Source organism: Mobula birostris, chromosome 16 (genome assembly GCF_030028105.1).
Source record: "Mobula birostris isolate sMobBir1 chromosome 16, sMobBir1.hap1, whole genome shotgun sequence".
NCBI lineage: Eukaryota > Metazoa > Chordata > Chondrichthyes > Myliobatiformes > Myliobatidae > Mobula > Mobula birostris.
Genome location: NC_092385.1, coordinates 8500721 through 8514256, shown reverse-complemented (window position 1 = coordinate 8514256; position 13536 = coordinate 8500721). Strand labels below are relative to the sequence as shown.

The window sequence follows — 13536 nt, the reverse complement described above, 5'->3', positions numbered from 1 at the left end:
CCTACAGTCCAAAGACGTACCGGTTGGTGGGTTAATTGGTCATTGTAAATTGTCCCAATATTACACTAGGATTAAATTGGGGGATTGCTGGGTGGCACAGCTCGAAGGTCCAGAAGGGTCGATTCCATGCTGTATCTCAATCAATCAATCAATAAATAAATACATAAAATCATTGATCAGAGATCAGTGTGATTTTTCTTTATCTGTCTTCTGTCCAGTGGGCACGTGGTTAAGGCATTGGACTAGCGATCTGAAGGTCGTGAGTTTGAGCCCCAGCCGAGGCAACATGTTGTGTCCTTGAGCAAGGCACTTAATCACACATTGCTGTGCGACGACACTGGTGCCAGGCTGTATGGGTCCTAATGCCCTTCCCTTGGACAACATCGGTGTCGTGGAGAGGGGAGACTTGCAGCATGGGCAACTGCTGGTCTTCCATACAACCTTGCCCAGGCCTGTGCCTTGGAGAGTGAAGACTTTCCAGGCGCAGATCCATGGTCTTGCAAGACTAACGGATGCCTTCTGTCCAATTCCTTTCCATCCACCATCATTAACTCCCTGTTAAGACAATGTGGATGATAATTGGTGCTATGATTGACGATGGGGATCCCAGAATTCCCACACTCCCACCTGCACAGTGGAACATGGAGTTTTCGTGGCGGTGGAGAGAATGTATGACTGGGTGCAGAAGTAGATCAGAATCTAACTGGCGATTTGACTTTTCTCCCAGCATTCAGGGCGCCCATACAATGGAGTGGGTCAGAAAGGAGAGCCTGGTGAACCGGTAAGTACGTCAGCTGTTGGGAACACTGCTGAATTAAGACATGCCCAACGCGGGTGAGCAATTCTACCAGTTAGAAGTAACAACAATTTTTCTCTCAAGGGACGACCCGGCGAGGGAGGCCCAGGTCCAAGAGGACCACAAGGAAGTCCAGGGCAGAAAGGCGACAAGGTAAATATTGATCATTTCCATGAACGAGGAACAACACTTACAGAAGGGGAACTTCAGTACATTAGCTGCAATTGGATCTAGAGGGCCACTTCCCACCAACCTCTCAAAGAAGATTAGCGATAGATAATTGTTAATATCCTGTGAGCCTGTTGGGATCTTCTACTGTACCTGTGCTCCCGGTGTGGCATCCTGTATACCAGTGAGCCTGACGTAGACTGGGAGACCGCTTCAATGAGCACCTACACTCCACCTGCCAGGAAAAGCGGGATCTCCTGGTGGTTCCCATTCCAATCCTTCTTCCCATTCCCATTCCAACATGTCAGTCCATGCCCTCCTCTACTGCCTCAGGTTGGAAGAGTAACACCTTATATTCCACCTGGGTAGCCTCCAACCTGATGGCATAAACATCGATTTCTCAAACGTTTGATAACTGCCCACCTCCACCTTCACCATTCCCCGTTCCTGTTTCCCTCTCTCACCATTATCTCCTGCTGGTGCTCCTCCCCCTTCCCTTTCTTCCATGGTCTTCCACCCTCTCCTATCAGTTTCCCCCTTCTCCAGCCCTTTATCTCCTTCATCAATTGACTTCCCAGCTCTTTACTTCACCTCATTCCCCCCTCTCCCAGTTTCGCCTGTCACCTGGCACCTCATAATTCTTCTGCCCCTCCCACATTCTTACTCTGACTTCTCTTGTTTTTCTAGTCCTGATGAAGGGTCTCGGCCTGAAACGCCAGGTGCTTACTCTTTTCCATAGATGTTGCCTGACCGGCCAAGTTCCTTCAGCATTTTGTGTGTGTTACGATGGCAATGGATAATGTCTGCAATGTCTTCCGACTAAATTAAAAGCCTGCGTATTTGTTGGCAACGCTCCATCAGTGCCACAACAGGTAGTGTTGCTCCCTCACAGCTCTGCGACCCAGGTTCAGTCCTGACCTCCAGTGCCACCTGTGAGGAATTTGCACATTCTCCTGCACATGCATGGTTGCCCAACCAGCACCCCACCAACTCCCCGGCTGCTCCACGTTCACTTCCCAAAGACTGTTAGTTTTGTTACTTACTCTAAGTTAGCCTCATCAATAACTTCAATCCATATAAGGTCACTACTCAGCCTCCTATTAACCATATAACAATTACAGCACGGAAACAGGCCATCTCGGCCCTTCTAGTCCGTGCTGAACTCTTACTCTCACCTAGTCCCACCGACCTGCACTCAGCCCATAACCCTCCATTCCTTTCCTGTCCATATATCTATCCAATTTAACTTTAAACAACATCATCAAACCTGCCTCAACCACTTCTGCTGGAAGCTCGTTCAATACAGCTACCACCCTCTGAGTAAAGAAGATCCCCCTCATGTTACCCCTAAACTTTTGCCCTTTAACTCTCAACTCATGTCCTCTTGTTTGAATCTCCCCAACTCTCAATGGAAAAAGCCTATCCACGTCAACTCTATCTATCCCCCTCATAATATTAAATACCTCTATCAAGTCCCCCCTCAACCTTCTACGTTCCAAAAAATAAAGACCCAACTTGTTCAACCTTTCTCTGTAACTTAGGTGATGAAACCCAGGTAACATTCTAGTAAATCTTCTCTGTACTCTCTCTATTTTGTTGACATCTTTCCTATAATTCGGTGACCAAAACTGTACACAATAAAAGCCCTAGCCAATTGTGCTTCTCCTTAGAACTCAAACCATTCAGTCCTGGTAACAACTTTCCTTGTAAATTCTTTTTTGTTGCATCCTGTCTAGATTAATAACATCCTTTCTATAGAAGGGTGACACAGTACTCTATATTGTGGCTTTACCGATATTTACACTTACAATCTGTCTCTGAGATTGGACAGAATATGGCCTGGGAATATGGATTTCCAGTTACCATTATCTGTGGATATTCCCTGCGCCAGGGACTCTGCCGCTGGAGATGTTTGCGAGTATGAGAATAACTAGTAGCATGTCTGTTTGGCTCACATTTGCAAGCAATTACTTTACATGATGGAGCTGATGGAGCATTGACTGAAGAGGGGAAGGTCCACAGCAAGTGGAATTCCAGAGACACAAGAGATTCCACAGATGATGGATATCTTGAGCAACACACACAAAATGCTGGAGGAACTCAGCAGGTCAGGCAGCATCTATGGAGGGAAATGAACAGTCGCCATTTTGGGTTGAGATGTGAGGTCTTATGAATGGTTTTCGCCTGAAATTCGACTATTCATTTCCCTCCATGAATGCTGCCTGACCTGCTGAGCTCCTCCAACATTTTGTGTGTGTGCGCAGAGTACTAATCCATATTCTACAGGGTTGGGAGCTGTTCAGTGAAGAGTGGGATTAAGGTTCGAGCCTGTTGTAAACAAGTCAGAGTGTGGTGTATGGTGTGTGGTGTGTGTTATGTGTGTGTGTATGATGGGTATGTGTGCACACATGTGTGTCTTGTATACGTGTGTGTGTGTGTGTGTGTGTGTGTGTGTAGTGTAATAGAATAAGTGCAACAGGTATGAAATTGCATTGGTAAAAACTAATTCCATAACGTCCTTTCTTTGTTTCCAGGGAAACGCGGGTGAGGGCTTTGCAGGACCACCCGGCCGCCAAGGAGAACCAGGTGATCGGGTTAGTGATGTTGTAAATCTCAACAAACGGCAGGGATAATACTTCCGTTAACTACTTTGTAAATGGGGAAAGTATTTCTATACATTCTTTCACTTGTCCAATCTGAGCCAGTGAGTGTGACAGGGTCAGGGGATGTTGGTGGGAGGTGGGGATGGTTGGTAAGAAACATTGAAGACGGGAGTGATTGTGTGTAGGCGGTGAGTGTGAGAGACTGTGACAGAGTGCGTGCCATGAGCTGTGTACAAGTCTGTAAGTGCAGCTGGACTTCAGCAACATCTACAGTTTAGGAATTTGCTAATGCTATGCTTCATTCCCACACAAATGCTGCAATGTGGATGGAAAGATAACGCAAACAAGAAATAGTGACTAGGGTGTTTGTTTGTTCATTATATGCCAAGTCATTTGATGTGGGCCATCATGGTCTATCCATGATCATGACTGTTCTTGGCAAATTTTTCTTCGGAAGTGGTTTGCCATTGACATCTTCAGGGCAGTCTTAGGCTGTAATGCTGTTTAAAAACTCCTAATACCTCTCTTTAGGTGGAAAAGTGATCAGCCTGGCCACTGGAGCAGAATAGTTCGTTATTTGTTTATGCCCTACAATATCAATGGTTCCTAAGAATTTCAGATGCAACGTTAGTGAAGAATAATCTGCTGACGTTACTTGACGTGAAAATGTGACGCCCTGTAAATGTGACATGCTGTTTTAAAAGGAACATCATTCAACACAGAGGCTAAAGATGCTGCTATGTGTAACCTAGTGCAATTGTTTAGGACTATATCATCTAAACATCTCTGCTTCTTTGAGGTTAATTAAAGTGTAAATGGCTCAGTTCATAGTCAGCACAGACCCAAGGAAAGTCTCCTGCTATTTTTGAATAAGAGCCAAAGTGAAAGTAAATTTATTATCAAAGTACGTATATGTGACCATATACTACTTTGAGATTCATTTTCTTGCAGGCATTTACAGGAAAATAAAGAAATATAATAGAATTTATGAAAAAAACATTCATTTGTTTTGTTCTCTATTGTGTAACATGGGTGATCACGGTCTTCGCATGACCGTGATTGTTCTTGACAAATTTTTCTACAGATATAGTTTGCCATTGCCTTCTTCTGGGCAGTGTCTTTACAAGATGGGTGACCCCAGTCATTATCAATACTCTTTAGACATTGTCTGTCTGGTGTCAGTGGTCGCATAACCAGGATTTGTAATATGCACCGGCTGCTCACACGACCATCCACCACCTGCTCCCGTGGCTTCACATGACCCTGATTGGGGGGGCTAAGCAAGTGCTACACCTTGCCCAAGGGTGACCTGTAGGTTAGCGGAGGGAAGGAGCTTCTTACACCTCCTTTGGTAAAGATGTATCTCTACCCCGCCACCCTATACTATACGTAAATACTTAAAACTAGACATACACACACTGTGGAATTAGTTCAATACTGGGATGGGAGAAATTATCGATGCTGTTTCAGGAGCACGATGGCTGAAGGGTAATAACTGTTCCTGAACCTGGTGGTGTGGGACCTAAGGTTTTGTATCTCCTAGCTGATGGCAGCAGCAAGAAGGGAGCATGACCTGGATAGTGGGGTCCTCGACAGCCAGACAGGAGCCCAGAAATGAATTTGTCACAAGTTTCAACGTATTACCAATTATTTCTTTTCTCGTTAGGGCCCTAGAGGACCTCAAGGTGAACGAGGAGAGAAGGTAAGTGTTCCAGTGCTAATTCCAGTACTTTCTTGTTTTCTCCTTTCTGATTAAATCCAACATGTTTTAATTTTCTTTGGACTGCCTCCATCAAATTCCTATTTTCCTGTTGGCCGGTAAAGTTTGGAAGAGTTTGTTCTAAGTATTGGATCTTGGATCTATTTAATGATGGGTGCTTTTTGTTTTATTGGGCTGCCTTACTCGCCAATTAAAGTGTCAAGCAGGTTTGAAATCAACGAGGACGAGTGGGTGTTCAGCGCCGTCTGCCTGCGTTTGACCGCTCTCCCTCTCCCATTCACTCGCTCCTGCCCAAGGAAGGTGCAGGAGTCTTGGGCCTTGGGTAAGGCTTGATCATTGAGGTTTGTGGATCAGAGTAATTTTTAAAGCAGTTCATATTATCTGTGTTTCTGGTTATACTTTTCTTTTTTTGCTATTTTGCACGATTTTGATTGGGGCACTTCGACGTGGACTGACTCTGCAGCCTTTAGTCCACGAATGACTCAGCACTAAATTGAACTGAACTGAACTCAATACTCCAGTTTCAAGGACTCTGGTTTGATGTTTAATATTCTATGTGTTATTCACTTGTTTTTTGCCGTTTGCGCGGTTTGTTCATTATTTTGCATGTCGGGTGTTTGATGTTGTTTTGAATGGATTCCATGGTGTTTCTTTATTCCATGTCTACCTGTGGGAGAGTGAATCTGAGGGTTGTTTTTTCCAAACATACTTTGATAATAAATGTACTTTGAATCGTTGAATCTTTTGAATCTATCAAGAAGTGACCTGGGAGAGACAATGGCTGACAATGCAAGGTCTTAATGGCCCTGGATAATACTGTAGAAATCCTCACTGCTGAGTAAAATGAATGTGGAATTTGAGCAGGAACTACTGACAAACACTCCTGTGCAGTTAAACATTAAAATTAGGAAAACATCCTACAAGATGCCTTTCAGACGCGTCAGTATTTAGTATCTTACAAACAAATTCACTGTTAAAAATGCATAATGTTATAAAGATACTGATTAATCTCCCCCAAGTCAGTGAGAGTTGACCTATATTCACTCATTTTCTCATTATCTGCCATGTCATATGATGTAGATGATTATGGTCTTTGACCATGATTGTTTATGGCAAATTTTTCTACAGCAGTGGTTTGCCATTGCCATGGCAGTGTCTTTACAAGATGGGTGACCCCAGCCATTATCAAAATTCTACTCTTCAGAGATTGTTTGCCCGGTGTCAGTGGTCACATAGCCAGGACTTGTGATATGCACCAACTGCTCATAGGACCATCCACCACCTGCTCCCATGGCTTCACGTGACCCTCAATGGGAGATTGAGCAGGTGCTACACCTTGCCCAAGGTTGACCTACAGGTTAATGGAGTGAAGGAGCGCCTTACACCTCCTTTGGTTGAGATGTATCTCCACTACACCATGCAATGCATGTACTTAGAACATAACTCCCAGAACAGGGCAACATGGTAGCATAGTGGTTAGCACAATGCTTTACTGTACCAGTGACCCAGGTTCAATTCCCGCTGCTGCCTGTAAGGAGCTTGTACGTTCTCCCTGTGACTGCGTGGTGTTCTAGTTTCCTCCCACAGTCCAAAAACGTATCAGTAATTCAGTTAATTGGTCATTGTAAATTATCCCGTTATTAAGCTAGGATTAAATTTGGGGATTGCTCGAAGGGTGAGAAGGCCTGTTACACACTGTAGCTCTAAATTAATTATTTAATTAATAACATATCACAGTTGGTTTTCCCCTTGCCATGCCGATCTTTTAACCTACCCCTAAGATCAATCTAACTCTACCCTCCCACAGAGCCCTCCATCCGTGCAAATGTAAGATTCAGCTCTGGGATTCTCTTTCATTCTCCTAATTCCTTAGAAAATAGAACATAGAACAGTACAGCAAATGAACAGGCACTTTGGCCCACTCTGTTGTGCTGAACCAACTAAAAGTAAATCAAAATCCCCCCATAAACTAATTCCTCCTACCTATGGAATGCCCATATCCCTCCAACTTCCTTACATCCATGTGTCTATCTGATGCCTCTTGAAAGCCCCCCATGTAATTGCCTCTACCACCATACCAGGCAGCATGATCCAGGCCATCCACCACTCCCTGAGTAAAAAAACTTACCCTTCACATCCCTTTTGACCCTACCCCCTCTCACCTTCAGTGCATGCTTTTTGGTATTAGACATTTCTACCCTGGGAAACAGATACTCCCTGTCCACTCTATCTGTGCCTCTCATAATCTTGTAAACCTCTGTCAGATCTCCGGTCACCCTCCAGCGCTCTAGAGAAAACAACCCAAGTTTATCCAGCCTCTTGTGGTAGGGCATACCCACTAAACCAGGCAGCATCCTGGTAAACCTCTTCTGCACCTTCTCCAAAACCTCAACATCCTTCCTGTAGTGGGGTGACCAAAACTGTTCACAGTACTCCAGATGTAGCCTAACCAGAGATTTATAAAGTTGCATCATAACATCTTGACTTTTGAACTCAACGCCTTGACTAAAAAAAGCAAGTATTCCATAGCCTTCTTAACCACCTCGTTCCCCTCATTTTCTTGTATTTCTCAGGATTCTTTTCTGACTTCAGCTTCCTGAATCTTACATCTGCTTCCCTTTTCTTTTTGACTGAACTAACAATATCTTTTGATATCCAATTTGCTTCTACTTTTATTTCCTTTCTCCTAAACTAACCTTATCTTCCTCTCTTTATTTTGCTCTCAATTGGTGAGTTTATGTCAAATTCGTCCTGATAGTTCCTCATTAAGATTCAAGGATTTGAAGTTCAAAGTACATTTATTATCAAAGTTTGTACACTAAATACAGTTCTGAGACTCGTCCTCCCACAGGCAATCTCAAAACAAAGAAAAAACATTCAAGAAAACGTCAAACACACAACGCATGGAAAAAGAACAAACTGCGCAAACAGCAAAAGGTGAGCGAACAACATATAGAATATCAAACATCAAACCCGTAGTATTCACTTTAGTTCAGTTCAGCACTGTACCGCTCGCCAATGCAGGGCCATTCCTCGCCGAAGCACCCCAGTCGGCGTCGATTGCTCTGATCAAACCACTCAAGAACTGCAAGGAAAAAGGATCCAGGAACACGTGCAACATGAACCTCAAAGTCTCCCAAAATGAGACCACAGCCTCGCTGATCAACCCTGGCAACGTGGATCCCAAGTCTCCTGCACTTTCCTCCAACAGCAGCTAGCAAGAGGAAGAGGAAGATTGATGAAGCGAAGGCAGATGCCACCAAACATCTTCCATCCACTGCTCTAATCCTTGACTTCACTCATTAACAATTCTTCAAACTGTGGTTAAGTGAATACTCAGTTTCTTGTTCTTTACACTCAAGTGTATCAAGTAGCCAGCTACATTGGCTTTCTATTGACCACAGACAATTGGAGATAAGAAAGACAGGGGGAAAGTGTAAATACTCTTAAAACCTGGGATAACATAATGAAAATAATGGCAATGAATTGCAAATTTGGTAGTTTCTGAAGACAGCAAGTTAGTTTACTAACAGAAGGAAGGTGTGAGAGTTCTGGGAGGCTAGAAAGTAGCCAGAAAAAGACATGTTGTAGGTCAAATATGTTCAGTGTTTGGACAAAGCAATAAGCCTAGTGGTTTTAGTCTGGAAGAAGGTTATTCATGGGGAACGGGGAACAAGAAGTGCAAAGTTACAGTCAACCCTGTAAGGAATTAGCAGGTGAATGAAATACCCTTAGATTGGTCTCTTTCAGTTCTGCCTGTTCTTGCTTCTTGCATTTGGTGCAATCTGTTAGTTTCTTTTTGTGCGGTGGGGGGGGGGGGCTGCTGGGGTTTGGGGTTTTACATTCTTGTTGCCATTTGGCATGATTCATTAATTTTTTCTGTGTGAGAGGAGACCATTCGTAAGATGAGTTTTTTTGAAGGCTCCCCATGGTCTTCTTTGCTTCGTGGCTATCTGGAGCAGACGAATCTCAGAGATGTATACTGCATACATACTTTGATAATAATGAACCTTTGAATTTCTGTAAAGGACCTCAGCCTTGATGTTCCAGTTTAATAAATATAGACCGTAGAACATTACAGCACGGTACAGGCCCTTCAGCCCATTGTATCATGCCAAACATTTAACCTACTCGAAGACCAATCTAACCCTTTCTTCCTACATATTCTTCCATTTTTCTGTTCTTATGTCTGTGTTTGACCCACAGGGAGACAGAGGCCAGACAGGAGAGAGTGGTGTACCAGGACTCCGGGTGAGTGCACCTCATTTCCCCATCTCTAGTGTGTAACAAGCCTTTATTTATTTCATTTAGCCATACAGCGTGGAATATTCTCTTCTGACCCTTTGAGCCGCGCCACACAGCAACCTCTGATTTAACCCTAGCCTAATCGCGGGATAATTTAGGATGAGCAATTAACCTGCTAACCGATACCTCTATAGACTGTGGGAGGAAACCAGAGCACCTGGAGAAAACCACACATTCCATGGGGAGAACATACAGGCTCCTTCCAGATGACGTCGGAACTGAACTCCAGACTCTGACACCACGAGCGTTGCACTAACTGCTACGCTACTGTGGGTGGGGAGTATTCACTCTATCGTGTGAAATACACATCCCAGGCTACTCTAATAGTACCTCGTGACCTCCACGACAGACAGATGGCGGTGATGGGTGCACGGTACCGTAGCGGTCAGCGCAGTGCTATTAAAGCTCAGGGCGTCGGAGTTCCGAGTTCAATTCTGACATCATCTGTAAGCAAGTTTGTATGTTGCGGTTAAATTGATGCGTCACTGGGCAGCATGTCTCAAAGAGCCAGAAAGGCCTATTCTGCACTCAGTCTCTAAATAAAATCATCATTATGCGCTGTGTCGTATGACATGGGGATCATGGTCTTTCCTTGACCTTGATTGATCTTGGCAAATTTTTCTACATAAATGGTTTGCTACTGCCTTCTTCTGGGCAGTGTCTTTACAAGGCAGATGACCCCAGACATTATTGATACTCTTCAGAGATTGTCTGCCTGGCATCAGTGGTTGCATAACCAGGACTTGTGATGTGCACCAGCTGCTCATACGACCATCCACCACCTGATCCCATGGCTTCACGTGACCCGGACTGGGGGACTAAGCAGGTGCTACACCTTGCTCAAGGGTGACCTGCAGGCTAGCGGAGGGCAGGAGCACCTCACACCTCCTTTGGTAGAGACATATCTCCACTCTTTAAAATAAAAAATAAATAAAAATCCAGGTTTCCTCTAAATCATGCACCATCCTGAATTTGAAATATATTACCATTGTATATCACTGAGTATGAATCCTGGAACTCTTTCCCCCCAGGAGCACAATGGGAGCACCTTCACCTTAGGGCTGGAATAGTTCAAGTGTAGAGCTTACCATCACTTCCTTAAGGGGCGGACAGGGATGCCCAATGAGGGCTCATGTTCATGTCGGGAGGGTAGATGTTGATTTAGGCATCACACGGAAGCAAAGCAGTTGGCACAATGCTTTACTGCAGCAGCTGTACAAATGCAGTTCAACTCCTGTCAGTGTCTGTAAGGAGTTAATACGTTCTCCCCTTGACCATGTGGGTTCCCCCGCACATTCTAAGCATGTACAGGTCAGGATTATTAGGTTGTGGGCATGCTATGTTGGAAGCTTGGCAACACTTGTGATCTGCTTCAGCAGATCCTTGCTGATTTCATTTGAGGCAAATGAAACATTTCCACTATACGTTTCCATAAGATATAGGAATACCCTTTGGCCCATCGAGTCTGCTGCACCATTTCATCATGGTTGATCCAATTATCCTCTCAGTCCCAATCACTTGCCTTCTCCTTGTATCCCTTCATGCCCTGACCAATCAAAAATCCATCAATCTCTGCCTTAAATATACATAAAGACTTGGCCTCCACAGCTGCCTGTGGCAAAGAATTCCACAGATTCACCACTCTTTGGCTAAAGAAATCCCTCCTCATCTCTGTTCTAAAAGGACACTCTTCTATTCTGAGGCTGTGTCCTCTGGTCTTAGACTCTCCACATCTACTCTATTAAGATCTTTCACCATTCAATAGGTTTCAATGACATCCCACGTCATTCTTCAAGGTGGCTTTAGAAATCGTGGATGCATTGGTAATCATTTTCCAATGTTCTATAGATTCAGGATCTGTTCCTGTGGATTGGAGGGTGGCTAATGTTTTCCCTCTCTTCAAGAAGGGAGGAAGAGAGAAAACAGGGAATTATAGACCGGTTAGCCTGACGTCGGTGGTGGGAAAGATGCTGGAGTCAATTATAAAAGATGAAATTACGACACATCTGGATAGTAGTAACAGGATCGGTTTGAGTCAGCATGGATTTACAAAGGGGAAATCGTGCTTGACTAATCTTCTGGAATTTTTTGAGGATGTAAGTATGAAAATGGACAAGGGAGAACCAGTGGATGTAGTGTACCTGGACTTTCAGAAAGCCTTTGATAAAGTCCCACATAGGAGATTAGTGGGCAAAATTAGGGCACATGGTATTGGGGGCAGAGTACTGACATGGATTGAAAATTGGCTGGCTGACAGAAAACAAAGAGTAGTGATTAACGGGTCCCTTTCGGAATGGCAGGCGGTGACCAGTAAGGTACAGCAGGGTTCAGTGCTGGGACCGCAGCTGTTTACAATATATATTAATGATTTAGATGAGGGAATTAAAAGTAACGTTAGCAAATTTGCCCATGACACAAAGCTGGGTGGCAATGTGAAATGTGAGGAGGATGTTATGAGAATGCAGGGTGACTTGGACAGGCTGGGTGAGTGGGCAGATGCAGTTTAATGTGGATAAATGTGAGGTTATCCACTTTGGTGGTAAGAACGGGAAGGCAGATTATTATCTAAATGGAGTCAAGTTAGGAAAAGGGGAAGCACAACGAGATCTAGGTGTTCTTGTACGTCAGTCACTGAAAGCAAGCATGCAAGTACAGCAGGCAGTGAAGAAAGTTAATGGCATGCTGGCCTTCATAACAAGGGGAATTGAGTATAAGAGCAAAGAGGTCCTTCTGCAGCTGTACAGGGCCCTGGTGAGACCACACCTGGAGTACTGTGTGCAGTTTTGGTCTCCAAATTTGAGGAAGGACATTCTTGCTATTGAGGGAGTGCCGTGTAGGTTCACAAGGTTAATTCCTGGCATGGCAGGACTGTCATATGTCGAAAGATTGGAGCGACTGGGCTTGTATACTCTGGAATTTAGAAGGCTGAGAGGGGATCTTATTGAAACATATAAGATTATTAAGGGATTGGACACGCTGGGGGCAGGAAGCATGTTCCCGCTGATGGATGAGTCCAGAACCAGAGGCCACAGTTTAAGAATAAGGGGTAGGCCATTTAGAACAGAGTTGAGGAAAAACTTTTTCACCCAGAGAGTGGTGGATATATGGAATGCTCTGCCCCAGAAGGCTGTGGAAACCAAGTCTCTGGATGCTTTCAAGAAAGAGATGGATAGAGCTCTTAAAGATAGTGGAATCAAAGGTTATGGGGATAAGGCAGGAACTGGATACTGATAGTGGATGATCAGCCATGATCACAGTGAATGGCGGTGCTGGCTCAAAGGGCCGAATGACCTACTCCTGCACCTATTGTCTATTGTCTATCATCTATTGTCTTCTGAATTCCAGTGAATACAGGCCCAGATCTATCAGACGCTCTTCATTGATAAGCCATTTAAATCTGGAGTCATTTTTGTGAACCTCCTTTGAACCCTCTCCAGTTTCAGCCCCTAAGACAAGGGGCCCACAACTGCTCACAATATTCCAAGTGAGGCATCACCAGAGCTTTATAAATTTTCAATATTACATATTAGCTTTAGTGTCTGGGAATGTTGATGGGCCTACTGAGTGTTTAGAATTCAAAAGATATCCAATTCTGTCCTTAATCTTCATAATCAAAGTGTTGAAAAGTTAATTTATTCCTTGAGTAGAGTGACAGCAAAAAACTGGAGAAAGTAATGGTCATATCTATCAATTTGACTGACTTGAAACTGAGTCCCACGGAATCTATAACTGGGAAATATAAAACTCTTTATTCACACAGCAAACCTCCAGGAGAGGGAGTTCTGGAGAATCTAAAATAATCTCACTCTCCTGACACAATATTTTATTCTTTTTCTACACACAGTAACAATAAACAATTAACTTCATTTTCAATTGCTACAATCACCTACTTTAACATTTTGAATATCGTCAGGTAGACTTACAGAATTACTTATTTACAATGG

General features: G+C 44.0%; 1 protein-coding gene across 1 annotated transcript in view; it reads left to right on the top strand.

The window, feature by feature from the left end:
* col7a1l (collagen type VII alpha 1-like) overlaps nt 1-13536 on the top strand; it is a 363635-nt gene that overhangs the window by 183720 nt on the left and 166379 nt on the right. Inside the window, exons 43-47 of the mRNA XM_072281015.1 lie at nt 728-781; nt 881-949; nt 3499-3558; nt 5234-5269; nt 9494-9538. Coding sequence (XP_072137116.1) covers nt 728-781; nt 881-949; nt 3499-3558; nt 5234-5269; nt 9494-9538 — 264 coding nt within the window. The remainder of the gene's footprint in view (nt 1-727; nt 782-880; nt 950-3498; nt 3559-5233; nt 5270-9493; nt 9539-13536) is intronic.